The 27,820-nt window shown below is 45.0% G+C and overlaps 1 protein-coding gene across 3 annotated transcripts in view; it reads left to right on the top strand.

The window, feature by feature from the left end:
• The window catches only part of RBM47 (RNA binding motif protein 47), a 70,430-nt gene extending 54,812 nt beyond the window's left edge, over nt 1–15,618 (top strand). For 2 of the 3 annotated variants that reach the window (XM_080796910.1, XM_080796911.1), the window contains exons 2-5: nt 3,323–4,479; nt 5,326–5,532; nt 8,037–8,245; nt 12,843–15,618. In XM_080796910.1, coding sequence (XP_080653036.1) covers nt 3,354–4,479; nt 5,326–5,532; nt 8,037–8,245; nt 12,843–13,076 — 1,776 coding nt within the window. In that variant the 5' untranslated portion in view covers nt 3,323–3,353 and the 3' untranslated portion in view covers nt 13,077–15,618. The remainder of the gene's footprint in view (nt 1–3,322; nt 4,480–5,325; nt 5,533–8,036; nt 8,246–12,842) is intronic. The other variant, XM_080796912.1, reaches the window with a different exon arrangement.
• Nucleotides 15,619–27,820: the final 12,202 nt, after the last annotated feature.

Here is a 27,820-nt window from a genome sequence, read left to right as displayed (position 1 = left end):
AGAAAAAGAAACTATAGCCGAAATTAGATAACCTTGAGACTGTGTCATAATGTCTTTGATGATTACTAAAATTGAAGTGGCAGATTTCATCCTGAACTTCCTAGTGGCCAAAGAAAAGGGGGAAAGAGGGACAATAACATGACTCATTTATTCCAGATGATGAAAGCTCTGGAAGAAAGACTTCTTGGCTTATAGATGTAAGATATAAGCTATAACAATTTTAAAGGACGTGATTTTTTAAAAAGAAGTGATTCTATTACTGACCCCAGCAGATCTCAGACTGAAAGCAAACAGAAATTTTTATAAAACTAAAGGAATTGCAACTGGAAATGACTCCCATAGCCTGACCCTTATAAGACTTCTCTCGGTGTAAAATGGTAATTTCAGAGTAAAATTAGGAAAACACAAAGTCAACTCTGCTCATCTCAGAGCAATAGGGTGTCTTCCTCTGGACTTTAGTTAACGTTTTATGTAGCACAACATGTAAGATCTTGCATTGCCTCATACATGTTTGTGTATGTCCTGGCATTTCCTTCCCAGGTCACAAATTATAAACACATACATGTTCGTACCAATAGTCTTCTTAAGGGGGCGCCTGGGTGGCTCAATGGGTTAAAGCCTCTGCCTTTGGCTCAGGTCATGATCCCAGGGTCCTGGGATCGAGCCCCGCATCGGGCTCTCTGCTCCGTGGAGAGCCTGCTTTCTCCTCTCTCTCTGCCTGCCTCTCTGCCTACTTGTGATGTCTGTCAAATAAATAAATTTTAAAAAAAATAGTCTTCTTAAGAATATGTCCTTATCTCCCTTTTGAGGAGGAAGCTTCATGTTCCCTTTTGAGGGAAGAGCTTCATGTTCAAATCTGATACTGAAATTTCTGTTTCAGTGAGAAACTACAGGAACAAATGTATCATTTTCAAATTTGTAATAGAAAAAAAAGACTTCATGATAAGTGGATATATTGTCAAACCAGTCTCAAGCATTTAAAGAGCAAAAGAAATATAAAATAAGAATAGAAGCCGTATGAAACAGATGTTTTTAAAGAACTGAGAAAGTGTCAAATTACCCTGAAGTTGAAAGACTTGGGCTAGGGGCGCCTGGGTGGCTCAGTCAGTTAAGCAACTGCCTTTGGCTCAGGTCATGATCCCAGAGTCTAGGAATTGAGCCCCGCATAGCATCCGGTTCCTTGCTCAGCAGGGATGTCTGCTTCTCCCTCAGCCTGCTGCTTCCCCTGCTGTGCTTGCTTTCTCTCTGACAAATAAACAAATAAAATCTTAAACAACAACAACGACAAAAAAAAAAACATGTAATCTGGCTCCCGGGGCCACTCAGTTCCCCACAAAATCATACTGCCCCTTGGTGTTAACGGCCGGTGAACCAAGAAAGTACTTGTTCAGCCAGCTGGCAAATAAACATCTCAGATTTCTGTCGTGTTCCTCAAATTTCTCTTGTGTGTGTGTTTTTTTTAGATGATCAAACCTACCTTAATTATTCTTGAAATTTCCCTTAATATTCTATACAGTTTCTACTGGTGAATTTTTACAGATCATGCTCCAGATTCCAGCTGAATGATGAAACTTTATGCCATTAAAAAATATGTTTTTACAAAGAGTTTTTGAGAATCTGGAGGGATACTTATAAAATGAAGCAAAGCAACAAGATGCAAATTTGTTGGAAGCCAAGCTCCACCCCCACTCCCCAAAAAATCATATAAAAAAATATATGGGGGAGTTTAATTTTGGCTATCATTGGGTAGGAATAACATGAATGATTTCTTTTCCTGCTTTTCTTAATTTTCCATAAAATTTACCTGAATACTTCTGTAGCCCAAAAAATGAAATAAACTTCATTTTTTAAAGGACCTTTTTACAAAAGCACAGCACAAAGCTCCTAATGATAACCTTACTGTATAGTTAAAATCATCTCCACAGAGCCCCATACTGTATGAATGAAGGTGAAATGGTTTAGACTTACACTATTGTATATGGATTTTTTTTTTTAAGATTTATTTGAGAGAGGGAGCCTGCCCATGTGTACGCCTGCACTAGTCGGGGGGGTGGGGAGTGAGGGGCAGAGGGACTCTCAAGTCCTTGACTCCCCACTGAGCATGGAGCCCAATGCAGGCTCTATCCTACAACCCTGAGATCGTGACCTAAGCCGAAATCAAGAGTAGGATGTTTAACCGACTCAGCCACCCAGGCGCCCCATGGCTATTTAATTTTAAGTTAACTAAAACAAAATAAAGTAAAAAACTCAGTTTAACCGATACGCTAGCCCCCTTTTAAGTGTTCAGTAGCCACAAGTGGCTAATGATAGCTTTTCCATCCTCACCGAAAGTTCTGTTGCACAGCACTGCTTTCAAAGAAAGAATGTGCCATCGGGAACCAGGTGACTTGGAATCAAATCCTGGTAGGAGATGACTCTTGGCTGCGTGAAATGGGCAATTTACTCAACCTCTCTGAGCCTACAGACAAATTAGGAGTAATAATAATACCGCTTTCCATGTAAGGAGATTAAGAAAATCGAATAAGATAATGCATGTGACAGTTCTCTAAAAACCGTACTGTGGCTCTCGGGGTTGTAGCTGCTTCAACAAACTCCCCAGCTGAACTTAATCCAGCTCTTTGCAGACTGATTCCAAATCCATGCATGGTTCCTACCCAAACTTTTACCTAAATGACACCGTAAAAATCCCACTTACCAGCTCCTGCCACACCTCCTAGGCCAAGTCCTTGGCAATGCAGATGTTCCATTTCTCTCTTGGAAAAAGCTTCAGCGCACAGCTCCATCTTGCAGAATAACACCTCCTCCAAGTTTTCCCTGACAATTTAAATGCACTGCTCTATGTCCATTCCTAAACGACAAGATTGTCTTTAAAAAAAAAAAAAAAAAAAAGCAGAGAAAGAACCTTTGTCTGCCCAAGAAATAAATGGGGTATAATGCTATATAACGAAGAGGAAACCAGTCTGAGTCGACAGTGCAGGAGTTGAGCAAAAGATGTTCCCATTTGCTGCGAGAACGTGAGGTTTTCACTCCCAATTACAGCAGGTTCGCCGTGCTTCAAAGCTGTTGGGGGTACTGATTCAGCGGAAGTCCTTGCTCGTTCTGATTTTTTTTTTTTTTTCCCCGAGTCCCTTCTGGTTTTTCCGGCAAAACAGCTTAGCTAATTTAGACTCTGTTCGAGCTGCTGTATTTATTTCTCATCTAACCACCTGCTCGTTAAGGCGTGAGTCGCGCAGGTCTTAAAAGAATGAAGTAGCCAGGTTCAGGCTCGACGCTGTGCGGACTCCACACTCACCCTGCCTTCTGCCTCCTCCCCCCGCTCCAGGTCTCCTGCAGCCGTGGATGCCTTTGACATTATGACCGCAGAGGATTCCACCGCAGCCATGAGCAGCGACTCCGCCGCCGCGTCCTCCGCCAAGGTGCCGGAGGGCGTGGCCGGCGCGCCCAACGAGGCGGCGCTGCTGGCGCTGATGGAGCGCACGGGCTACAGCATGGTGCAGGAGAACGGGCAGCGCAAGTACGGCGGCCCGCCGCCCGGCTGGGAGGGCCCGCACCCGCAGCGCGGCTGCGAGGTCTTCGTGGGCAAGATCCCGCGCGATGTGTACGAGGACGAGCTGGTGCCCGTGTTCGAGGCGGTGGGCCGCATCTACGAGCTGCGCCTCATGATGGACTTCGACGGCAAGAACCGCGGCTACGCCTTCGTCATGTACTGCCACAAGAGCGAGGCCAAGCGCGCCGTGCGCGAGCTCAACAACTACGAGATCCGCCCGGGCCGCCTGCTCGGCGTGTGCTGCAGCGTGGACAACTGCCGCCTCTTCATCGGCGGCATCCCCAAGATGAAGAAGCGCGAGGAGATCCTGGAGGAGATCGCCAAGGTCACCGAGGGCGTGCTGGACGTGATCGTCTACGCCAGCGCGGCCGACAAGATGAAGAACCGCGGCTTCGCCTTCGTCGAGTACGAGAGCCACCGCGCCGCCGCCATGGCGCGCCGCAAGCTCATGCCTGGCCGCATCCAGCTCTGGGGCCACCAGATCGCCGTGGACTGGGCGGAGCCCGAGATCGACGTGGACGAGGACGTGATGGAGACCGTCAAGATCCTCTACGTGCGCAACCTCATGATCGAGACCACGGAGGACACCATCAAGAAGAGCTTCGGCCAGTTCAACCCGGGCTGCGTGGAGCGCGTCAAGAAGATCCGCGACTACGCCTTCGTGCACTTCGTCAGCCGCGAGGACGCCGTGCACGCCATGAACAACCTCAACGGCACCGAGCTGGAGGGCTCGTGCCTCGAGGTGACGCTGGCCAAGCCCGTGGACAAGGAGCAGTACTCCCGCTACCAGAAGGCGGCCAAGGGCGGCGGCGCGGCCGAGGCGGCGGTGCAGCAGCCCAGCTACGTGTACTCGTGCGACCCTTATACGCTGGCTTACTACGGCTACCCCTACAACGCGCTCATCGGGCCCAACAGAGACTACTTTGTGAAAGGTTAGTGGGGGCTGTTCTGCGGGGGGTGGGGGGGCGAGAGCCACATGTCCCGGGCAGCATCAGGGGTGTTGTGGCTATAATTTGCTGAGCGGCTAGATGGGCTCCTCCCCCTACTCACCCACCCTCGTTTGGGTGTCAGTTCTAGGGTCTGTTCTTCACGGGCACGTGGGGCATTTGCTTCCATAGCGTTGGGGGACACACAGGTCGTTCCTCTGTATGGGATGAGCCCTGAAATCACGGGGACATGCAGGCGTTTTCTTGCACACTACCTTTGCAGGACCTACCTGATCTGGGGCTAGACCACCAGTGTCTGGGTACTTAGGTTAAAGCCTCCTTGTGAAATTAATCTTTCGGATGTTGTTGGTGTGGCGGTGGTAGTTAACTTACTCGCTAGGGTAGAGTGAAACCAGGCATTATACTGGGAAACCAATACCTAGGTTCTGAGTCCTGCTGTCATCAGATTGGCTGTGTGACTTTCATCAGTCCCTTGACCCTCCCTCCTCCAGTTTTCTCACCCATATGATGAGGAAGGTGAACCAGCAGATCCCCTTCCGGATATAACATCTTTGCAGCTGGGGAATGTTGTTCTTTATTGAAGTTGCAGCCGCAGTCCTAGGAACTTGCCATGTAAGTTCATCTCTTGCATGAGTGTAAGTGCTTAGGATACGAATGTAGGCTGGAATAGAATGTTGGAAGCCTCTTGCCAGCTCACTCTAGAGCTGCTTACACACCACCTGCAACTAGACTCGGGGCAAACACCTGAACGCCAAGAATCTTGAGTTAAGATCTGCCTCTTGTACCATCACCTGTTGGATGCTCACCATTTTTTTGTGTTGTTATTCCAAGCAGGCAGCATAAGAGGCCGGGGTCGAGGTGCGGCTGGCAACAGAGCCCCAGGGCCCAGGGGTTCCTACCTCGGGGGATATTCGGCTGGCCGTGGCATATATAGCCGATATCATGAAGGGAAAGGAAAGCAACAAGAAAAAGGATATGAGCTTGTGCCGAATTTGGAAATCTCTGCTGTCAATCCCGTTGCCATTAAACCTGGTACAGGTCAGTATAAACCAGAGATAGCCTGCATCCACTCAGCCGAAACCCCAACACTGTCTTTGAAGTGACCCCAGGATTTCCTTGGGCTCCTTCATTGATATGTGCATTCCTCTTCTCACAGGCAGCCAGAGGTCAGGCAAAGACTATGGCCTCCTGAGCCTTCTTCTCTAGAACTTAAGGGGCTCTTCTACCTCAGATCATGTTCAAGTCAAACTTTCCAGTGGTGGGTTTTTCAAATGGGTGTCACCGGTGGTTAACCTCTTTCTCAATCTGTGACCGAGTTGGAGTGGTGAGGAGGGGTGGCGGAAGACACAGAAAACTGGGAGGCCCTTCTGTATCTTCTGCTGGCCCAAACTGTCTTCTCCCTGCTCAAGCCTTTTGCTACACCAGCAGTCAGCAGCCACAAGGTACGGCTGATCACTGGTTCCAAGAATGGTAAAAAATTTCTTCGGGAGCACAAAACACAAGCGTCCCTTGTCATGGTCTTAGAACAAGCCAGAAGACCTGGGAACAAGGCAGCAGTGAAAGCTTTGGCAGCTGCTCATTTCTTGGATTCCGATTCCCAGCACCCTTCTCTCCCCGTCTTGCTGGAGCAATAGATTGGGGGTAGGGACAGTCATATAATTCAAGCCAGAAACCTTGAACTTTGCTTTCACCTGCAAACCTCACAAACCAGTTTGCCAGTGTGTCTAGTGCTCATTGGTCAACCTAACAAGAGGCAGGTCTTCTTTTTTATCCTAACTTGGGAAGAACTCGCATCCCGAGGGCAGCGTAGCACCAGCTCACACCACACAGGTGTCCAAACATAGGGAAACCTCATTTGAGGACAGTCAGAGCCATCCTCCCCCAGCCCTCTTCCTGGTTTCAGGGAGGGCAGATAGAAAAGCTCTTGGAGAGAATCCTCCCCTTAAGGCTCAGCTGCTCCAACTTTCTTCTGGTTGAGGATTGTACACTCCTTTCCCTGGCTAAGAGATCCCAGGAATCTGCATTGCCATGTAGGGCTTAAAAAGCGTTTTCCCAGTAGAGCTTCCTTTTGATAATCCAGCGATTTTTTTTTATTTGTTTGCCTGTGAAAAAGTGTTGCAAATTCTCAGTCAAGTGACTCCTTACACTGGATTTCCTTATAAATGCCACTGACACTGTAAGTGTGTTAAATTGATCGTGGATCTCCCTAATGCCATAAGACAGAGCGCCCAGATGTGGGAGCTGTCACTTCTTCCTGTTGGAAAAGGGACTCCTGTTGGCAAGTTGCGATGATTTAAGATTTAACTAGAGAAAAGAGCTTTTAAACCATCTTTAAGCGTATGGTCGTGTCCTGGGCCTGACACAGAAATTCCTGCGGGCTGACAGCCAAAACAATCCAGAGTTACTCAGTAAAATCCCAATGTAGCTTAAACTCCTAATCGCCTCAGGTCCCCATCCCCATGGCCTCTCTTTCTAACTCATCCAGAAAATTAGCACTTTATATTTTAGGAGAAACACCAGGGCAATGCTGAAATATGTGACCACAGACCCTATGATGAAAAGGCAGGTGAAGGATTTGGTGAAGGTTTTAGGTCCATTTTATTGAAAGATCGTACCATGGTTTATTTATTACCATGGCAATCATTTGTCTCTTTACCTTATGTCAAGTCAGCTTGTAGTAGAGTAAATACACCTACAGTTGTAGAAAAAACATGAAAGCGCACTCTGTGTATGCATTTTATATTCTTGCTTACCCTTCAACACACCCATACGTACCACGTACTCAGACTGCTCCAAAACCAGAGCTAGAATTTTTTCCTTGTACCTGTCTTTATCAGATGTCGGCATTTATTACCTGCTGTCTGTCTGAGCCCTGGTTAAAATAGGGACTTCACTCACAGATCACATCTTTGAATTGGCAGGGCCCGTCCCAAAACCAGTCACTCTGCCTGCTTCACTGCTATGAGTGGACATTAGAAGATGAGGGAATTTGCCATTTTTTATTAAGTATTTTTGCTTGAATCAGTAATGCTGAAAGCTAAAACAGAGTGGGAAAGGCATGCACAGACCTCTGAGTTCCTGGAAGGAAACCCTCAGCAGCACCTGTTTCTTTAAACGTGAAAGCCAAAGGGTGGCGGGTCCGGTCATCAGCCGGGTGGGGAATGAGGGCAGGCCAGCTCCCCCTCGCTAGCACCTGGCAGGGCCTCGAACCTCTGATCTCATGTTTCACTCTGAGCCTCTCCTCTCGGTCAGAAGGCCCTTGCCTGTGCTGTAGGAAATCAAGAGGGAATCAAGATGAGAGTTCTCTGTAGAGGCAGAAGGGAAAACGCTGGTGCCGAGACCTAACTCTGGAGATCTCTGTGAGCATCTGTTGGGAGACGCCATTGGTCCCACGTGGTTCCTTCTGCAGGATGAGCAGGGAGCTGGGGAGCATGCCTGCCAGCTCCCCTCTCTTCCTCCCGAGTCGTGGCTTGTTACCTGGCCTCAGGCAGCATCAGGGACTCTCAAGCGACACGCGTTTTCCCTTGTCCCTTCTCTTGCAGTGGCCATCCCTGCCATCGGGGCCCAGTACTCCATGTTTCAGGCAGCGCCAGCCCCTAAAATGATCGAGGATGGCAAAATCCACACAATGGAACACATGATCAGCCCCATCGCCGTGCAGCCAGACCCAGCCAGCGCCGCCGCGGCTGCCGCTGCCGCAGCTGCCGCCGCCGCCGTCATTCCCGCCGTGTCCACGCCACCGCCGTTCCAGGTAGAGCTCTGGCTGGGGTCCTCGATGTCCATGTGGGAGGCCTCCCTTCTTTAGCATGGATTCATTTCCCGGTCGGCAGGACAATCAGCTGTGTGCCTCGCTCTCTGATGAAGCCTGGGATGGGGCGACGGGAGAAATGGGTCCTATAAATCATGTCAGGACAGAAAAATTCAAAATCATAACTGTGCTACCCCGAGGTCATCGCTGGATTAAAGATGGGAAGCCATATGCAAAAATGACACACGTAATTCTTCACAGTGTCACGATATTGTACATACGATTTTTTTTTTTTTATGATGCTGGGTAATTTTTAACTCCTGTTCTTACTGCTAAGGGGCTGACTCCCAAAGTCCAGGGAGATAGCTCACGCTTTCACATTCCAAATTGCAGTTCAAGGAAGATTTTTTTTCTTTTTTTCCGTTCTGTCTCTCAGGACCCCTGGTGGCTCATTCGGTTAAGTGTCTGACTCTACATTTCAGCTTGGGGTGGTGAGATCGAGCCCCATATCGGGCTCTCTGCTCAAAGCAGTCTGCTTGAGACTTTCTGTCTCCCTCTGCCACTCCCCACCCTGAGCTCTTTCTCTCTCTCTCTCTCAATAATTTTTTTTTTTTTTTTTTAAATAAAGTTCTCGGAGCACAGTGGGTTAAGCATCTGCCTTCGGCTCAGGTCATGATCCCAGGGTCCTGGGTTGCAGCCCCGCATCAGGCTCCCTCCTCAGCGGAGGAGTCTGCTTCTCCCTCTCCCTCAGCACCCCCATCTCATGCTCTCTGTCTCACACTCTCTATCTCAAATAAATAAATAAAGTCTCTAAAAAGTAAAGTTCTCTCTGCCCCCTCCTGTGTATGAATATTTCAACGTACATATCCATATACAGTGTGTGCGGAGAGAGAACTGCCTGTAGAGATAGAGATCCATGAAACATTACAAAATGTGTCCTTAACCCTCTCCTCCAAGCAGACCCAAGTGTTCCCGTTCCTCCTCCTCCCAGTCCAGTCTCGCGGTTCCACCCTCCTTCCCCACCCTTGTTCACAGCTTCTCTTCTCTGTGGTGTCTTCAGTCTCGTGACTTCTGTGGAATCTTTCCTATCCACCGTAGCCTTGGAAATCCTGTCCTCTGTATGTCTCGTTACCCACATTATACCTTGGCGAATGATTGCCACTTTGTTCTGTCTCCCAACTCATGAAGCTCCTCTAGACCGAGAGTCACATCTTGTATTTTCTTTTTATCATCAGTGCATAGCACGCAGGGAATACCTATAGATGATTCTCCCAAACAAAACAAAACCAAAAAGTGTGTTAAGCTACTTTGCACGAGGCAATGGCTCTCGAATACCTTTTTAGTCAAGAAGCACAGATACCCAGGCCGGAGGTCTCTTCCCTAACTGGGTCAGAACTATCCAGGGAGTATGTTTACAGAACAGATTCTTAGACTCACACCCTAGAAGACTCCCACTGGGCAGAGCTCGGCTGCGGTTCTAGAATCCAGTGATGCTGAGATAGAGCCAGACTGGGGACCCATCACATGGCCCTCGTGTCGCTTTTGCCCTCGCTGTGCACAGGCTTGACTGTGCTATTCAGAAAGAGTCACGCCAGTTGAAGCATATTCCTGTGTCGGTGTGTCGTCAAGCCTTCCTTGAGTCTGGACTTCTGAAAATCTGGAAAAGGAGTAAGTCGTAAATGCCTCACACTCTAAATGGCAACTGAGCGTAGCTACTGCTTGTGGCCTGACTGTAAATATCTACAATAACCTCCAAATAGTATTTAGTGGAATTCCGGTAATAATGTTGGATTTCCCTTGACTAGGAAACTCGTGCACTTTTGTCCTTGGTGCGTGGTGTCCCAGATTCCAGTTCTCGTATTCACCGTCCCAGGCTGTTCGCGATCTTTCATCAGTCTCTACTCGGTGTTGCCATCAGGGTCTCTGCTCTGAGTCTTTGCTTATGAGTTTGTTCAGTAGACAGTGATTATCAGTGGATTCTGATGGAGATATTTTCCCCCCATCCTTCAGCATATCTTACAGGATTCCTGGAGCTGTTACTTTTGAACTTGAGAATGACTTCTTTGTGTATGAGTGGCCTCGGTGCTCACCCACCAGTCTCGGTTCTCTGCATCCTCCCTCTGAGTTCTTTGACCCTGGGTTCTCTGAACGTTTGGCTTTCTGTCCCCACCCCTCTATTCTCTGCCAGATTGTAGCAGAGGAAGGAGCATTTTGAGCACTGCTGATGGGTGACTAGAACACTCTTCCGAGTGGAGCCGCACTAGAAATCCGTTCCCAGCATTATTTCCAGAACCTTCCTGTGGGACACCTTTGGTCGTACTCTTCTATCTTGCACATGCTCAGGGATGTTCCTGCTCAGCCATTTTATAATCCTCCACTTCATAAAGGCTTTATAAGTAATTGAAGAAAATGTTTACTGGTATAGGCCTTTTTTAAAATTTATTTCTCAAAGAGTTCTCAATCTTCACAAACTTCTGGTATAAGTAGAACAGGGATAGGCATTCCCCTTGATGAGGTCTCTTCCTCTCCTCCTTCCTCCGCCAGCTTCCCATGCTCAACCCTTCCAGGCCTAGGTGTTGAGCTCGACCTTAGCACGTGGGGAGGTTTCTCTCGGATGTCCCCTTCCCTGCAATTTCATCCCTTTGTGCATTTGTCACTAAATATATGTCCACCCATTAGGAAAAGAGTGCTTATGTCTTGCTATAAGACATCGTCTTCCCAGTTCTGAAGTTTCTCTCTTGCCCATGAGATCTTTGCTGTTTTAGTGTTGTAGGAGACGAGATAACACAGGGCTAGAAGTGCAGGCTCCAGAATCACCATTCCTTTGCTTAAAAGCTGTGTCACCTTGTGCAAGTCATTTAACACATCAGACCTCTCCGTATAATCATAGTACCAGCTTCATTGGTGGTTGGGATAATTCCAGAACGTCATACAAATAAGGCACTTAGAATAGTGCCCAGCAGACCACAGTCCCTCGGTTGTTACTATCATTTAGTATAATTATTATTTTGGTTATGGTGGGAAAAATGGCTCTTTGATGGTGAGTCGCCTTTGAACGTAATTTTATGACTCTCATTTGCAAATTTTGTCAGGGAAGGATAACTAATTCCCTTACAAAAATCCAGGAAGAACTCATTTTTAAACATTGAATTCTCCATTTCGTATATCCCGAATTGTTTATTTTGAAGATGCATGAAGACACAGAGGCCATATAGGCATTTATTGCAGGGCATCCGTGAGGAACGTAAGGTGTACTAGGTATTTTGTTAAGTGTGCGTTTCTTTCACCGAAAATCCCCCTTGCCATAAAGCATCTCACGGAACTGGTTCTGGAGCAAACCCTTTGGGAAATACTGAGCTGCAGTCTTTACTCTTTACACCTGTTGGCTCGGGAAATGTAGCATGTTAGGCTAGAGCAAGTAGCTGGGTAGACCAGAGCAAGTAGCCGGGACTCTGATGGAGCCCGAGGTGGTGTCCGAGGTAAGGAAGCTTTAGTGAGCAAGCTAGCTGTTCCCTACTGCCTTCTTCTGCAGAAACTCCTCATCCTTCAAGACCCAGCTCAAATGTCTCTGCTTGCAAGATTGCTTTCTCCAACTTCCCAAGTGAGTTGGTTCCTTTTCTGAGCCTCTACAGCCGTCTGCACTGTTGACCTTGAACAACGCAGGGGTTAGGTGTGCCCCCCTCCCCCCGCCCTCCACGCAGTTGTAAATAAACCCACATGTAACTTTTGATTCCGTTCGGCTTAACTACTGACAGCCTACTGTTGACTGGAAGGCTTCCTGATAACATACACAGTTGATGAAACATACGTTCTGTATGTCACATGGATTAGGTACTATATTCTTACAGTAAGAAAGTCATAAGGTAAGAATAATCGTAAGGAAGAGAAAATACATATAGAGTACTGGGCTGAACAGTGGGAAAAATCCACATGGAAGTAGACCCAGTCAGTTCAAACCCCGGTTGTTCAAGGGTCAACTGTACATGTCGTGGGTGTCCTATCTTAGGTGAGAGATGGTCGAAGTCATCAGTGACACCTGCTGAAAATTGTATGTGGTTGCAGGGTTTTTAGGCCACAGCTTCTAAAGCTGCCCCTGTGGAGATCTGTACACTGGGTTCCATAACGTTGTCACAGTTGGTTGTCCTCTCCCGTTTGTGAAGCACCATGTTCCTTCAGTAAAGTAAAAGTGGAGGCGGCTGGCATGTATTTTAGGGACCATATTTTTAATTACAGTGAGATCAGCAAAGGGTAGATTCCCAACTCCCTTGCCGCTGGAAAGGAATGGCAAGATGGAAGATTCCAGAGTATTTAAACTTAGCTTGGCAGTTCTGTCACTTTGACCGTTTGAACTCAAAGGAGCCTTGACTTGAGGGCGCAGCAACTCCAGCTTACCTTAATGGCCCTCACCACCTTCCCTTACAACAATTATTTATTTTACCTGTCTGCCTCCTTGCCCTGAGAATGAAAATGTTTGCCTTCACCTCTTCCTGCCCCCTTCCAGCCCCCCCAGGAATGGGAAGAATGAGTCCACGGGTTGACTCCATGGGAAGGGCACCATGGGCATGGTCATTAAGGGGCCTTTCTGTGTCTCCCCACTCAGGGCCGCCCGATTACCCCCGTGTACACGGTGGCTCCGAACGTTCAGAGAATTCCCACTGCTGGGATCTACGGGGCCAGTTACGTCCCATTCGCTGCTCCGGCCACTGCCACGATCGCCACACTACAGAAGAATGCGGCCGCTGCCATGTACGGAGGCTACGCGGGCTACATACCTCAGGCCTTCCCCGCCGCTGCTATCCCAGTGCCCATCCACGACGTCTACCAGACATACTGACACTGGCGAGGAGAGTGCAGGCAGACCACAGACTACCCCTGAAGGAACACTTTACTATTTATGAAGAAAGAACGTGCGGCATTACCGCACTCATGAAACCTGAAAGTGAAGAATGTTATCCAGTATCATCCTGAAAGATTTTATATTCATGAAGTTTCCACTAGTTGTTGTTGTTGTTGTTGTTGTTGTTTTTTAAAGACTGTTTTCCACTTAGCAGACCCTATTCATACATTTCTAAGAGACTCGTGACGGTTCGTGCCTTAATACCATCTCTCAGAAATTTGTACGCCGTTAGTATATTTGTATAGAGGTTTTTGTTTTTGTATTTTTAAGGATATATTTTCATTATGAAGGTTATTTTCTTAACTTCTGCACTCCAGAGATTTCTATTTTGTAGTACCTTCAATAATATATCAACTATATATGGAAAAGCACACTTGAGCAGCTAGGGAACTATTTTGAAAAATATATTCAATATTTAAAGATACAAACAATAGTGCTTTAAAATACTACATAAAATGTTATTTTAAAAGTTATACTGGAAAGTGCAATTTTAAAGTGAGTAGAATCTCTATTTCAGCTGGCATTAAGGGGTGACGGTGTTACCATGTGTTATCTATGACGGTTCTGTTTTTTTGTTTTTGTTTTTGTTTTTTTTAAAGAAACACTCGATCTCTCATTAAGCCCACGTTGAAAAGACTTGTCACACTTCTGAGTCCAAACACTGGAAAGCTCTCACCTGCCACATTACCCTGTTTCCCGTTTCTTCTCCATGTGTCCTGCCCTCCCTACCCCCCTACTCATTGCTTCCTTCCTATCCCCACCCCCTCCTCCGAGTCTGGCAAGTCTAGGGCAAATGAATTACTCTGATAGAGAAAGCATTGATAGCTTTTATACTTCTTCTGGGTTTTTATGGGGGTTTTTTGTTGGGGGTTTTTTGTTTTGTTTTGTTTTGTTTGTCTTGGTTGGGGAGGTATTTTCAATAGCAGAGTATGCATAAGCACAAGATTTTAATAGTTTCCATAAGATATCTTTGCATAGTTATTTAATGTCTCCTGTAAAACCTTAGTTCCTTTTCTAACGCTTTTATCTTACTCATTTTTGAAGTATGAGTTTATAGAGACAGTGAATGTTATTGCCGACAAGGCCCCCAGAGACTCTTGTCACAGAAAGTTATGCTTCTAGCTGACTTATCATGTTTCAATGCAAAATGTCTGTGGTCGTCAAGGGTGTTGGTAATATTATGTTTATTGAGCAGGGCTTTCCTCCGTTGCTGTGCACTAGGTAGGTGAGCTGACTTGGGATGTGCACATCCAGGAGGAGGAGGAAAGACCTGTAGAAGTTAAAAGATAGCTTGTACATAATCTAATGCTGGTTTTTAGTTGTTTTATGTTGCGGAAGTTCATGGTATAGAGTTTAATGCAGAGTGAAACCATTTTATTTCAATGTTATTAAAAAGTTTTATTATTAGGAAGTAAATGTATTGTTGCAGTGTTGTGCCTGTTTCCAGGCTTTTGTTCAGCAGAGTGAATGTAAAATACAGTAAAATGTTAAGATTGTCATCTGCTTTATGAAATACATCAACTTGGAACTTTTTTTAAAGGCTCCGTCAAGGAATTGAGCTGTGCAATAGGTAGCAAGGACACAGTTGTGTGTTTATGTCACATTAGAGATCTATAAAATCTTTGAACTCACTGAATTTTTGCTAATGGCTGAATTCTTATTTATGGATTAATAATAGGATCATGCCTTTAGCAAATATTTTAGTTGTGTCTTAAATTTTAAATTAAGAGACTCCCAAATGCCTTTTCCCTCCCCCTCATCTTAGGGTGGGATGAATTTTTTATATATAAGCAATATTTATTTAACTATTCTATAAAATTATTGAGTGCCTACCAAGGCCTTTAAACATTTCTAACATTTCTTTCCATCGTTCTTAAATGACATAAAATGATTGTGCAATGTTCCTGATGATGTACCCAGCAAGCTGCATCGAATCTGTCGGACTGTGTCATCCAACTAAATGCAATTTGGATCAGATCCTCGTCCCTTGACTTAGTGTAAAAGAACTCCTTCCAATGAAGGATTGTCGCAGAGGTTCACTGGATGAGACTCTGACCCAGCGGTCTTACTGTATTTTACATATACCTGTAAATTATTTGCAAGAAAAAAAAAATGGTAATGAGAAGAAAAGAAAAAAAATTGTTATCTCAACATGGCAACTACCAAACTACCCTAAAAACAGATTTTGGTGAGCCTATTCTCTATGGTCTGTTTCTGTTTCAAAACCATTTCACATACACTACTGAGGTAAGTTTATAACTTGAAATGTGAACTTTTTTTTTTTAGGGTTAAGAACAAACTATATAAATATTAAAAAAAAAGCTTTAGTGTTCTCTGTTTTCAAACATGTTAGCAGTTTAGTTATCTTTAGTTGCTTTGTATTTGAAAAGCTTTTAAATTTATTTAGATCTTCCTCCATTTACAATACATTCTTAGGATGTATGTAGTAAATAAAGCTTTCTTTAAAGCAGTTTCCAGACCTTATTTTAAATTGTGTTTTCTTTATACTGATTTTTTTTTTTTAAAGATTTATTTATTTGACAGAGATCACAAGAAGGCAGAGAGGCAGGCAGAGAGAGGGGGATGCAGGCTCCCCGCCGAGCAGAGAGCCTGATGCGGGGCTTGATCCCAGAACCCTGAGATCGTGACCTGAGCTGAAGGCAGAGGCTTTAACCCACTGAGCCACCCAGGCACCCCTATACTGATTTTTTTTTTTTCCTAACAAGACTAGAGAAACCCTTACAAAGTGGAAGGAAACAACTAGTTCTGTATTTTCAGCCAGAGTAACCAATAAGTTACTATCATGTTTTTGGCTTGGAATTCCATTGAAGATGGGTTTTAAGTAAAAATTGTGAATTATCCGTATCCTCAGACTTGAGCTTAGGTGGTTGAAGGCTAAGCACCCAAATTATATTCAACATCTGGACTTGGGTAGGGTGTGGCTAAGCCTGTCACTGCTGTCAGTCCACAAGTTTATGATCCCAAGAGCTCCACACTCAGACCTCTAAATGGAGGCCGTTGACAAGACACTGAGTCTGTTAGGTGATCTCGTGAAAGTGCTGGGTGACCTGAAGGTCCATCACTGCATCCAGAAACCAAAGCCTTGCGTTCCTCATTTTTCACAGTGCACAGCAAGGTTAGCTGGAAGCTTCCTTCCCTTTTCTGGAGAGAGCATCACTAACTTCAGACAATGTCCATTAGCAAAGCCAGTCAAATGATTCAAGGGCAGGGTGATGGGTTGCCAGTGGAATTACTTCTAAAGAACTTGTCCCATGTGGCTTTACCATTGATTAAGAATTTTACCTTTCAGTCTCGGGCAGTCTGGCCTACAGCCTACCTTCTCACGTTTCTGGGAATAATAAGTTGTTGCTTCCTCTTAAAAAGATAAAGCCCTTTTTCAGAGGCAGGAGGGGCTGCCAAACGCCCCAAGATGACAGATGGTTAGGCACTATTTTCAAGGGCAGCAAGATCTGCTGATTTCTTTTTGTTCTGGGAGAAGAATACAGATGCCCTGCAAATTACAGAATCACAGTTTGATTGATCTCATCAGAAAAAGAATAATTGTACAAATTGTGCATCACTCCTCTACTAGGTACCAGGTTGGCTCGGTGCTGTAGCAACCACAGCTTGAGCAAACCCACAAAATCTTGCACGAGTAGAGCTTACATTCCGGGGTGGGGGTGGGGGAGAACACAAACTGATTGAGCAGATAAACAGCATGGTGAGCAGGGACAAAAGTTATGATTACGTGACTCATTAGGCTCTTTGGCTTCCATAATCTCATGCGGACCTCACAATAACTCAGGGAGGTAAGCAGGGTGACTGGCCAAGGTCACACAGCTGTAAGGACCTGGACTGCAGTCTATGCTCAGACTCCACGTCCCAGATGCTTGCGAACAGTACATTGCCTCTGGAAGTGGATAAAACCAGTCACACCAACATCCCACCTCAGAGCCCAGAGACAGAAAAGCAAAGTTCTCTATAGTGCAGTTTTCCGTTGGGTTCTGGTATGTTTCCATAGGCGACCTCTTCACTTGGGTGAGAACTGAAGGCTGAATGGCTGAAAACGCCTCTTCTCAGCCTGCAAGACCTCACAGCTCTAAGTGGAGCTGCTGGAAATGTCCACGCTGGGAGACCGAAGGAATTCTACGTATAAGGCTGGGCCAGAGATGATAGAGAAGACGAAAGAACTGTCACAGGAAGTCAGCTGCACCCTTCTGATTCTTTGGTGGAATAGGTGCCCCCTTTTTTATTCCAAAAATGTCTGTCATGACAATATCCGTAAGCAATGATCTAGTTGAAAGTCAAGAATGTTAGGAAACAAAGCTCTGGTTTGTCTTTTCTAGTGAAGGATAATCCCAGGACAGTCCGCGTTCACTGGGTTCTTTTACCTGGCATATGGACAGTGTGGGGGGTGTTTTGTTAGCTGTAATTGACCTGCCTGGCTTATCAAACTCTGTTTCAAGGATATTAGGGGGCTTGACTGTTGAACAGACATATATAGTATATTACCTCAATTATTACATGATATTATTATATCTTTATTGTAGAGTCTTCTGGGTACTCAGCTTCTACCAGAGTTGGTTTGGTTTGGTTTGGTTTTCTTAACATGAAATGTGACATTCTGGCATGGCTCTTTTGACGAAATGACATTTTTGACACCATGACCCTTAAAAAAAAGTTACATCTTCAACTTTTAAAAAAATGACTGGGTAGGATGATACAGACGTACTCACTTTATCCTTGCCTTCCCACTTTCCAGACACATTCCCCATCTCTGAGCACCGCAGGTCAAGGGCAGGATTCGGCTTTAATACAATACCTCATTAGGTTCAGGAGACAAAGGGTATTGCTTCAATTTCAAGTTCTATGCTGTCGGACTGGATACAGCCTTTTTTTCTCTTTTCCCTCTTCAGTCATCTCTTTCTAGATACTCAGTATTCCTCTGTCTCTTAACTTCTCACACCAGTATACCTGGAAAAAATCTGGTTGCCCAAAGACTTGTCTCTATGGGCAAGCACCGTGGCCTCGTGGAACAAGGCTGGGTTTGTAGGCCACCTCCCTGGGGGGTAAAACCCCAGCGTTGCTACTTACCAGACACGTGACTTTAGAAAAGACACCTCGCCACTCTGAGCACCAGTTTCTTAACTGGTAAAATAGACATACTAGTCCAGACCTCACAAAGTTATTGGGTCAATCAGATGAATTAATGAACCTAAAAAAAGCCTAGTTGTTGTAGGTACTCAAGAAACCCATTTCCTTTCCCTTCCCCTGCAGGGTGAATGCATTCTGCTGTATTAACTCCATTAAGCCTTTCCATTTTACCCCTTTTGATTCCTCTCTGTTTTCATTGGTACAGTAACCATTTATTGAATGCTAACTGTGTGCCAGCACAGCGTGAGGTACTGGAGAGACACCAGCCAACAAAACCGACTCTGTCCCAGGCGTGGTACGAAAGGGTCGCAAGCACTCTAAAATGGGAGAAGGCGGCCCCGCAGGCTTGGGCAGGAGGTTCAGAAGGACTCAGGGAAAGAAGTGGCATCTGAGCCAAGATCTACAGAATGAGTAGGAGTCAGGGCAGCTGAGCTGAAAGAAGAGGGAACAGGAAGTCGCCACCAAATAAAACGTGGAATCGTCAGGTACCCGGAACAAGCAGAGTAGGGCTGTCTGTCTGGGAGAAAGAGAAAGGGTGTGCAGTGAAGAAACTCGACCTTTGTTCCATTCAGCATTGAATAGGGTTCATGGGCCTGTGTTAGCTGTAAACTGAAGAGATTTGGCCCCTAAAACAAGGAAGTGGGAAGAACCCTAAATCGTTCTTCCTTAGAGTTTTGAGTTCCAGAAAATGGCGGCGCCCTGCATTTACTAAACCGCAGAGAAACAGAGCTTTCTCTCCATCGACAGCACGGTGCCTCTGAACACTCACCCTGGTGGGCAGCTCCTGCTGTTCTGTCCTCCTGGTCCCGGGTTATGCCCACCAACCTTGATCTCATGGCACAGAGTTTGTAGGGCAGCCCGGGCTCTTAGGGTTCCCCACCTCCTCCTTCCTCAGGTCCACTTTCCAGCCTCTGGATCCTTCCTCCCTTTTCTCTTGGAAATCAGACTGCAGCTACATGTGCCAGACAGGGCTTCCCCACTTTCCCCCTGGCAGCCCTACAGACAGGCGGACTTCTCGGCAAAGATGAGGGAGGCCTAAGTTTTAGTCCTCCCCAGGACTGTGAGGGCAGAGGAGGGTTCCAAGGAGAATCTTCCAAGCCTTACTGGCTTCCTCGGTGGGCTTATGTTTTCCCATGACTCTGTTCCACACAGTTATACCCACAATCAAATGTGACACCAAACCCTGCATTTGCAAGAAATATGACCTTTCCTGAGCTAATTTTTAGCCATCCTTCTTTCTTGGCTTGCTCTACTTTGTTTGTCAAAAATCTTCGTTAATGATTAACCAACCACGAGGCTTAAATAGGCCTTAGTCATTCTGAGGCAGGTAAGACAAGTTGCTGAATCCAGTTGTTTCTGAGGTGACCTTGCTAAGGGGCCCTGGGTCAAGACATTTTGAGCTTATGGTATTATGATAACACTGGGCCAGGCCAGTTTACTTTTTGCAGGGAATTTTCCCCTCTGTTTTCAGGACCTTTATTCTAAAGAGTGGTGGCACCAGGAAATGCTATTTCTACCGGCCTCACCAGCTTCACCCCAACCCTGATTCAAATGCGGCCCCTTGAGACTTTCTCAATCTCACACAAGCTGCTAAGTAAACCCAGCTCCTGACAGGCCCTTAATCTCCCCTTTCCAAATAAGATGCGCCCCTAAGAGGAGAAATTCTGGAAATGTGGCTGAGTCTAAATGGGCTCCAGCATTTCTAGAAGGAAGCATCCAGAGCATAAGAGATGATAGAGAAAATAATCTGTTTTGCATCATTTCCTAACACCAAAGTGCAAATATACCCCTGCCCTCCGTGAGTATTTCTTCTTATTACTCATTTTCTTTATGATTGGAAATAATGTTAAAGACTTAAGAGGGTGATCATTCAGCAGGAGGTAAGAATAATTTAACAGTGTAATGCGTTCACAGTAACCCCTTCTATGCTGATCGAGTACCTACTGTATGTCATGTAGTTTACATGGATTTTTTTAAACTTTATTAAAAATAATGTAGATCTAGAATTGTGCACATATCACATATAGCTTGAAGAATGTTCAGAAACAGTATATCCATGTCACCAGCATCCAGATGAGAGACATAACCTCCATCCCAGAAACCCCTATGGCCCCGTCCAGTCCCCATTTCCTCCCCAAGGGTAACCACCACTCTGACCTCTAACAACATAGATTAGTTTCACGTGGGTCATTTTTCTCATAACTTGAGATCACTGCTACTATTAAGCAAAGAGGCAGAGAGAGCCTTAATAACTTCCCCCAAAGTCACATAGCTGATAAGTGAAGAGCCTGAATTTGAACCCAGATTATGTAACTTCAGAGTTGGGGACAAGGGTTTGTGTCTGAGTAGGTAGTGGGGATGGGAGAGATAATTATCATATACCCATTTTGTAAGGAGTTAATTTGTTTCTTCTAGAAGTTTACACTATCTCCTAACAGTCACATCACCATAAAGGTCATTGGAAAGGAAAGAATAAAAACCAGCACACACAGTGGAGGGTGGGACAGGAAACCTTTAGGAGTTCCTGGGCCCTGTGGATTGTCCTTCTTTTTATTCCCTGTGGCTCCAAATCTCTTGCACTCCAGCATCCCTTGTATCAAACTCCATTTCCAGAAAGGGAAAAAATGAGCTAATTCACTCAGGGTTGGGCATTTTTCAGTAAGGGCAAATCCCTTGTTCAATAAACTGAGGAGTAAAGTTCTCTTTTTGGCATTTAATGCTATACCCAGTAGGATAAAGAAGATAACTAAGGATCAGGAAGGTCCTCCAACTGCCCATGACCATGTAGCACAAAGACATCCCATAAGGGAGCTCAGCCTAGGAATTCTGAGTTGCCAGGGGCCAAATAATTAGACCTTTGGAGAGTTAATTGACTAATGTTAAGGACCAATGGCCCACATATGAGACATACTGAATAAAATCCTGGAAAGACATGCCACTCAAGGGAACATCTTTATTCTAAAATGGTAATATTATTATCAGCTTACCTTTGAATAGCGTTTCATTGTCCACAGAAGGCTGTCTTCAGCTCTTTGTCACTTGACCCTCAGGACAATCCCTAAGACAGTTACAGAAGACATGCTTCTCCTTCCTGTTCTCCTCATTCATTCATTTGTTCATTCAACAAATGTGTTTTGGGGGGCAGGGGCTGAACGTCTATTATGTGCCAGGCATTGCGGTGGGGCCTAAAGAAACAATGGTGAACCTTATCTCCATGTTATCAAGGAAGAAATTGAGGCCCGAAGGGGATACATAGCTTGCCCAAGATGACAGTGACACTCTAAATTAAATAATACGGCATGACTGTTTACGTGGTGACCAAGACTTTAAACACAGTGTTTCACTAAGACCTCATGACAACTCTATGAGGCAGTTACCATTCTTTGAAGTCCCATTTCATGAATGAACAAACTGAGGGGTAGACAGAAGCTAACTGACTGCCAAGGCCTCACAGCTGTCGGTGGAAGAGTAACCATTCACGCCCTTGTTGGGTTGATTCAGGAAATGAGAATGTAGGCATTATTTTACAGATTTACCAACCAATGTCATGTCTGAACCCTACCTCACCCCCTCACAGGAGCTTCAATGCTGAGGCAAGCCATAGAACGGTAAGAGTTCTATGGTTCTGAGGGAGTCTGAAAAGAGACTTGGTTGGCTCAGTATCAGCCCTCCTTCTTGGGTGAAACAGATATTTCAATGCATCTCTCAGAACAGCTTTTTCACCCAGATGTTAAATACATCCATTCAAAAAACTTGGAACTTGAAATTTGAAAAACCATCCCACAATAGCTTTATGCTTTCATTTAAACACTCTGCCCCAAATAGAACGAGGCTATCCCACCGATGGCAGGGAGAATGGCCACTGAAGACTTCTCTTCTCCTTTTGGGAATGTTCCCCCTGGTAATCTGAGTGTCTGTGTACCTCTTTACCCCCAAGGTTAATCTCACCATGGGGTAATCACATGAGGGAGTGTCTGGCTCCTTGTGTTTTGAGATTTCCACAATAAGAGACAACATCGCATTTTCTCTACAAAGCACTAGCAGTACCTATTACCATGTTGTTAGGACAACGGTGGCACAGTCGGCCTTCTCATGGGTCTCCCTGCCTCCAATCTTACTCCCTTTCTACTTTCCATTCACCCTTCACACCATAGCCAGAGTGGTCTTCCCTAAAACCAAACCTGAATGACACATCAAAAACCTTCAATGGCATTGCCTTGTTGACCAAATGAAGCTCAGACATTAGCTTACAGCACACACAGCCCTCTATCATCTGGCCCCTGGGCATCCCTCTAGAATTTCCTTCCGCCAGTCACATACAGGCAGAACTGGCCTTTCCAGACATTTATCTCTCGTGGCCCCTCTGACGGACCAGAAGCCACGTTGGTAGCTAAAGATTTGGACTATGCTCCTTTCCCCTGATCACCATTCTCTCCCATTATAACAAACAATCTCTGTTCTTTTTGGAAGTTCTCTTCTTACCTCTACGTGTCTACCCAACAAACTTCCATTTGTTCATCGAACATTTATTGAGCATCAGTTATATGGTAAGCATTGTGTGAGGCATTCAAGAAAGTTCTGGTGTTGGGGTACATGGGTGGCTCAGTGGGTTGGGCCACTGCATTCAGCTTGGGTCATGATCTCAGGGTCCTGGGATCAAGCCTGCTTCAGGCTCTCTGCTCAGTGGGGAGCCTCCTTCCCCCTCTGTCTCTGCCTGCCTCTCTGCCTACTTGTGATCTCTGTCAAATAAATAAAAATACTTTTTTAAAAAAGAAAGAAAGTTCTGATGCAGTGAGAGCACTGTCAGGATAGAGAAATTTGGGGGCTTGTGGGGTACCGAGGGGGGATACTTAAGCCAGACTCAGCGTTCAGGGAGCTATTCCTGGAGAGGGGAAACTATTTATGCTGGGTTCTGAAGGCTGAGAAGGGGGAGAAGGAATCATTGATAAAGGAGCAAAGGGCCTGCAAACAGCACAAAAGAAGTAAAGCCTAAATAGGGGTGAGGCTCGTGATGTGAGTTTAAAGAGAGAGTCTTCTGGTGTATGTGTGTGTGTGCGCGTGCTATGGGGGAAGGGGCAGGAAGAGCAGAATTGGCCATTCAGGCATAAGATTCCATCCTGAGCACAGTGGGGAATCAGTCATTCATTTTCATCAAGGAAATGAGTAGCATTGTATCTTAGAGAGGATATTCTGGCCAGAGCATGGAGAACCGACAGAAAGGGAAGAATAAAGGGGAGGGAGATCCCTTAGGAAGCTGTTGCAGGAAACCGATGAGAGATGATAACAGGCTGGGCTAAGGCACTGGCAAGTGAGTTAGTGACAGAATGAGCTCAAGAGGTGTTAAGTTAAAGTCAATGAACTTTGGTGACTAGTGATGGGACAACGGGAAATGGAAAATAACTCCAAGTCTCTGGCCGGGGTAACTGGGTGGGTAGTGGTACAGTTTTATGGAGCTAATATCACATAGCCCTGTGTCAAGCACTTAACAGAAATTGGCCCATTTAATCCTCTTAACTACTCCATGAGATACTCTTTTTGTTGTTTTTAGGTTAGGGTTAGGGGTTAGGGTATACGCCTGGTAGCCTGCAGTTCAGATACCTCTCCAGAGAATAAAACCCCGGGCTTCTGCTGGGATGAGAACAGACATGACAGCCATATACCCAGCCGAAGCAAGGAGGGGACTGGGGGCTCTAAATGCTCTTTAAATAGATATTCAATTGATCCTTCTGGGGTTTTTTTCACATGAGATATTACTCTTATCCCCATTTTGTAAACAAGGAACCAGAGTCACAGAGAGGTTGAGTAAGTTATCCAAGGTCACACAGCTAGTAGGTGATGGAATCAGGATTTGGACTCAGGCAATCCACATTCTTTTTTATGTATTTACTTATTTATTTTTAAGATTTTATTTATTTATTTATTTATTTGAGAGTGAGACAGAGAGAGAGCATTGGCGGGGGTGGGTGTGGGGCAGGAAGGGGCAGAGGAAGAGGGAGAAAGAATCTCCAGCAGACTCCATCTCACAACCCTGAGATCATGACCTGAGCTGAAACCAAGAGTCGGATGCTTAACGGACTGCGCCATCAGGGCACCCCAGAATCCACAATCTTAACCAGATCCCTGGATTGCAGTTTACTTAACTGAAGAGTATAGAGGGAGTAGCAAATTTGGTTAAGCCCTTGGCAAGCTCATTTTAGAGATGTACTGAATTTGAAACACCTCTAGAGAATTGAGGCCAAGTCCAGAAGGTAACCGGGTATATAAAAGTGGGTTAAAACTCTGGGTTTTAAAAGGATGACCCTTCATAATGAAATAATTACCTCTGGAAAATTTGTTTGAAAAATAAAAAGATTTTATTTATTTATTTGAGAGAGAGAATGCGTGAGAGAGCACAAGTGGTGGAGAGGGCTGCCCATCGAGCAGGGAGCCCAATGTAGGGCTCCATCCCAAGACTCTGAGATCATGACCTGAGCCAAAGGCAGACACTTAACCGACTGAGCCGTCCAGGGGCCCGTACTTCTGGAAAATATCAATGGATGCATTTTTCATTTGCTTTAATCATGATGTTCTGGGACTCCCCGTACCTGGGATAATGGGATTCAATGATTTGAAGAGTGAGAGGCCAGCCAGGAGGTCAGTTTCTTTTCAGTCCATTGTAAGACAATTGTTTTGAAAGTTAAGTATTGTCAAAAGAGAAGCAGAATTTCTGAATTGTGACAGCTCCCTCTTCAAGTCAGACCATTGAGCACTGTCATGACGGTTCAGCTGAGAGCCCATGGGTATCAGCCAATAGGCACTCCGACCGATCAGCCTCCACTGTGATCTGTGGATTCTGTGTCATGCTCACCCAACAAGGAGGAGGAGGCAGCAAAATATGGGAGGGAGACTAGGAAATTGGTGGCAAAAGTTCTGGTCCAGAGTAAAAACAAAACAAAACAAAACTTGGCAAGAGGATGAGCATGGATTTTTAAAATATTTTGGCACAGGATGAGAGAATCTAAAATCCAATGGAGACCCCAGATATGTTCAAGGAAAGTCAAAGAATATTGTAGCTGGTACTCTACTTCCCTTCAAATTCAATATGGCATGAGAGGTAGAAAAATGTTTTGGAGGCAGGTGACTGGATAGATACACTTAAGATAGTGTTAGTGGTTCTAGGTTCTCCACAATCTTATGATGATATTTCCCCACATGCTCCCACCTGCCTCCAACTCCCCACCCCTGCCATGCCCCACCAGCCCCGTGGAGAAGGAAACATAACCAGGGTGCCCATAGCAAAGGTTGCCATGGACACTCAAGGCAGGGGGCTGACCGACGATGTGACTGAGATTCCAAGGGGCCACAGCTCCAGCACCGTGGAATGCTCTGGTGAGCTAGATAAACCTCTTCTCCCCCACACATGGTGAGAAAAGCAAGCACAGTTTCACTGGCCACAGACTCCATTGATCAGGATCAGAACCAGGACCAAACCCCCAGAGATTACGTTAAACATCCTGCTGCATCAGAAACCAGCAAAGACCACAGACCAACATGAAGATCCAGAGCTTCTCCCCTGTTGCCATGACGTTACGTGAGTTCCCGGCAAACAGCGCCATTTTGAAGGAGGAAGAATGAGAAGAGGAAAAGAGCTCTGGTGGGGAGGTGAACTTTAAATGGTTGACTATTTATTTGAATGGATTTCACTGCAAGACCGAATGTTGCTGTTACTGTGTCTCCCCAAGAACACAAAGGTGTAAACTGTTGTATTAAACTAAGAAAACTACTTCTACATTTGAGAGCATATTGAGTGAGGGAAAAGTCATCCCTTCTCCTGATGTTACCCTTTCTGTGTAGGGAGTTCCAAGAATACAACTCTTTGCCCCATTTTTCTTTTTACTTACGGCATGACAGTTTTGTATACGATTGATAATTTGGGGGAAAAAAACACAGCATTCTGGGCTAAGCAGTTCCCTCCTCCTCTGGGGAAGGAGCCATTAGATGAGTTCCTCTCTGTTCTTCCCTCTTCTAAATCCTTCCAGTCCCAGGGTTGCCTGGGACTGGGTGGGGGTAAATCTGCCTAATTCGGGGTTTACTTAACAGATCTGGTTCTCATGCCAAGTCCTCCGACACCCTCCAGTCTCCTCCATCAGTAATGAACATGATACTCCCACCTCTATTTTTTTTTATTTTATTGAGGATAAAACTAACATAACGTAATATAGACCATTTTAGCTATTTAAAAGCATACAATTCAGCAGCTTTTATTATATTAACAACATTGGATAACTATCACCACTATATAGTTCCAGAACATCTTTATCACTATCCCCCCCAAATAGAAACAATCCCCATTAAGCAGTTACTCCCACACCATGTAGCCCTAGCCCCCAGCAACTGCTGATCTGCTTGCTGTCTCTATGAACTTGTCTATTCTGCTGGGCAGTTCATATCTATGGAATCATGTAATGGGTAGCCCATTTATGACTGACTGGCTTCCTTCACTTAGAATATTTTGAATGATTCATCCATATTATTGCATGTATCTGAACTTCATTTCTTTTTATGCTTCATTAATATTCCATTCAAGGGATATACCATATTTTGTTTATCCTTTCAAAAGTTGATGGACATGTGTATTATTTCTACTTTTGGGCTGTTATGAATAATGTTGCTATGAATATTTATGTACAAGTTTTTGTATGAACACTTGTTTTGTTTCTCCTGAGTATGTACTTACCTAAGAGTGTAATTACTAGCTCATATAGAAATTCTACGTTTAATTTTTGAGGAACTGCCAAACTGTTTTTGCATAATAATTGCACCATTTTACATTCCCACCAGCAATGTATGAGGGTTACAATTTCTCCCTATCCTTGCCAGTACTTTTTTATCTTTCTTCCTTTCTTTTTATTATAACCATCTTAGTGGGTGTGAAGTGGCATCTCATTGTGATTTTGAGTTGCATTTCCCATATATTTATCGACCATTTGTATATCTTCTTTGGAGAAACATGTATTCAAGTTCTTTACTCATTTTTAATAGGGTTGTCTTTTTGTGGTTGAGTCGTAAAAGTTCTTTATAGATTCTGGATACCAAGCCCATTTCAAATATATGCTTTGCAAATACTTTCTCTCATTCTATGGGTTATCATTTCACTTTCTTGATGGTGTGCTGTGATGAAAAGTTTTTAATTGTGAAAAAGTCCAATTTATCTATTTTTTGCCTTTTGTTGCTTGTGCTTTTGGTGTCATCCCTAAGAATCCATTGCCAAATCCAAGATCGTGAAGATTTTTTCTTTGATGCTATTACCAAATGCAGAATTGGGAGGAAAATGTAATAATCTAATATTTTTTTGGTATTTCCACTACACAGAGAAAATAGATGTAAATAACCTTATTCAGGTTTGAATATTTATTAACTTTTTATTTTATTTTATTTTATTTTTAGGATTTTATTTATTTATTTGTCAGAGAGAGAGAGAGAGCACACACAAGCAGGGGGAGCAGCAGGCAGAGGGGGAAGCAGGCTCCCCACTGAGCAGGGAGCCT

Source organism: Martes martes (genome assembly GCF_963455335.1).
Source record: "Martes martes genome assembly, chromosome: 2".
Lineage (NCBI taxonomy): Eukaryota > Metazoa > Chordata > Mammalia > Carnivora > Mustelidae > Martes > Martes martes.
Note: the sequence above shows the minus strand (reverse complement) of the source record. Positions and strands in the feature narration are given on the sequence as shown.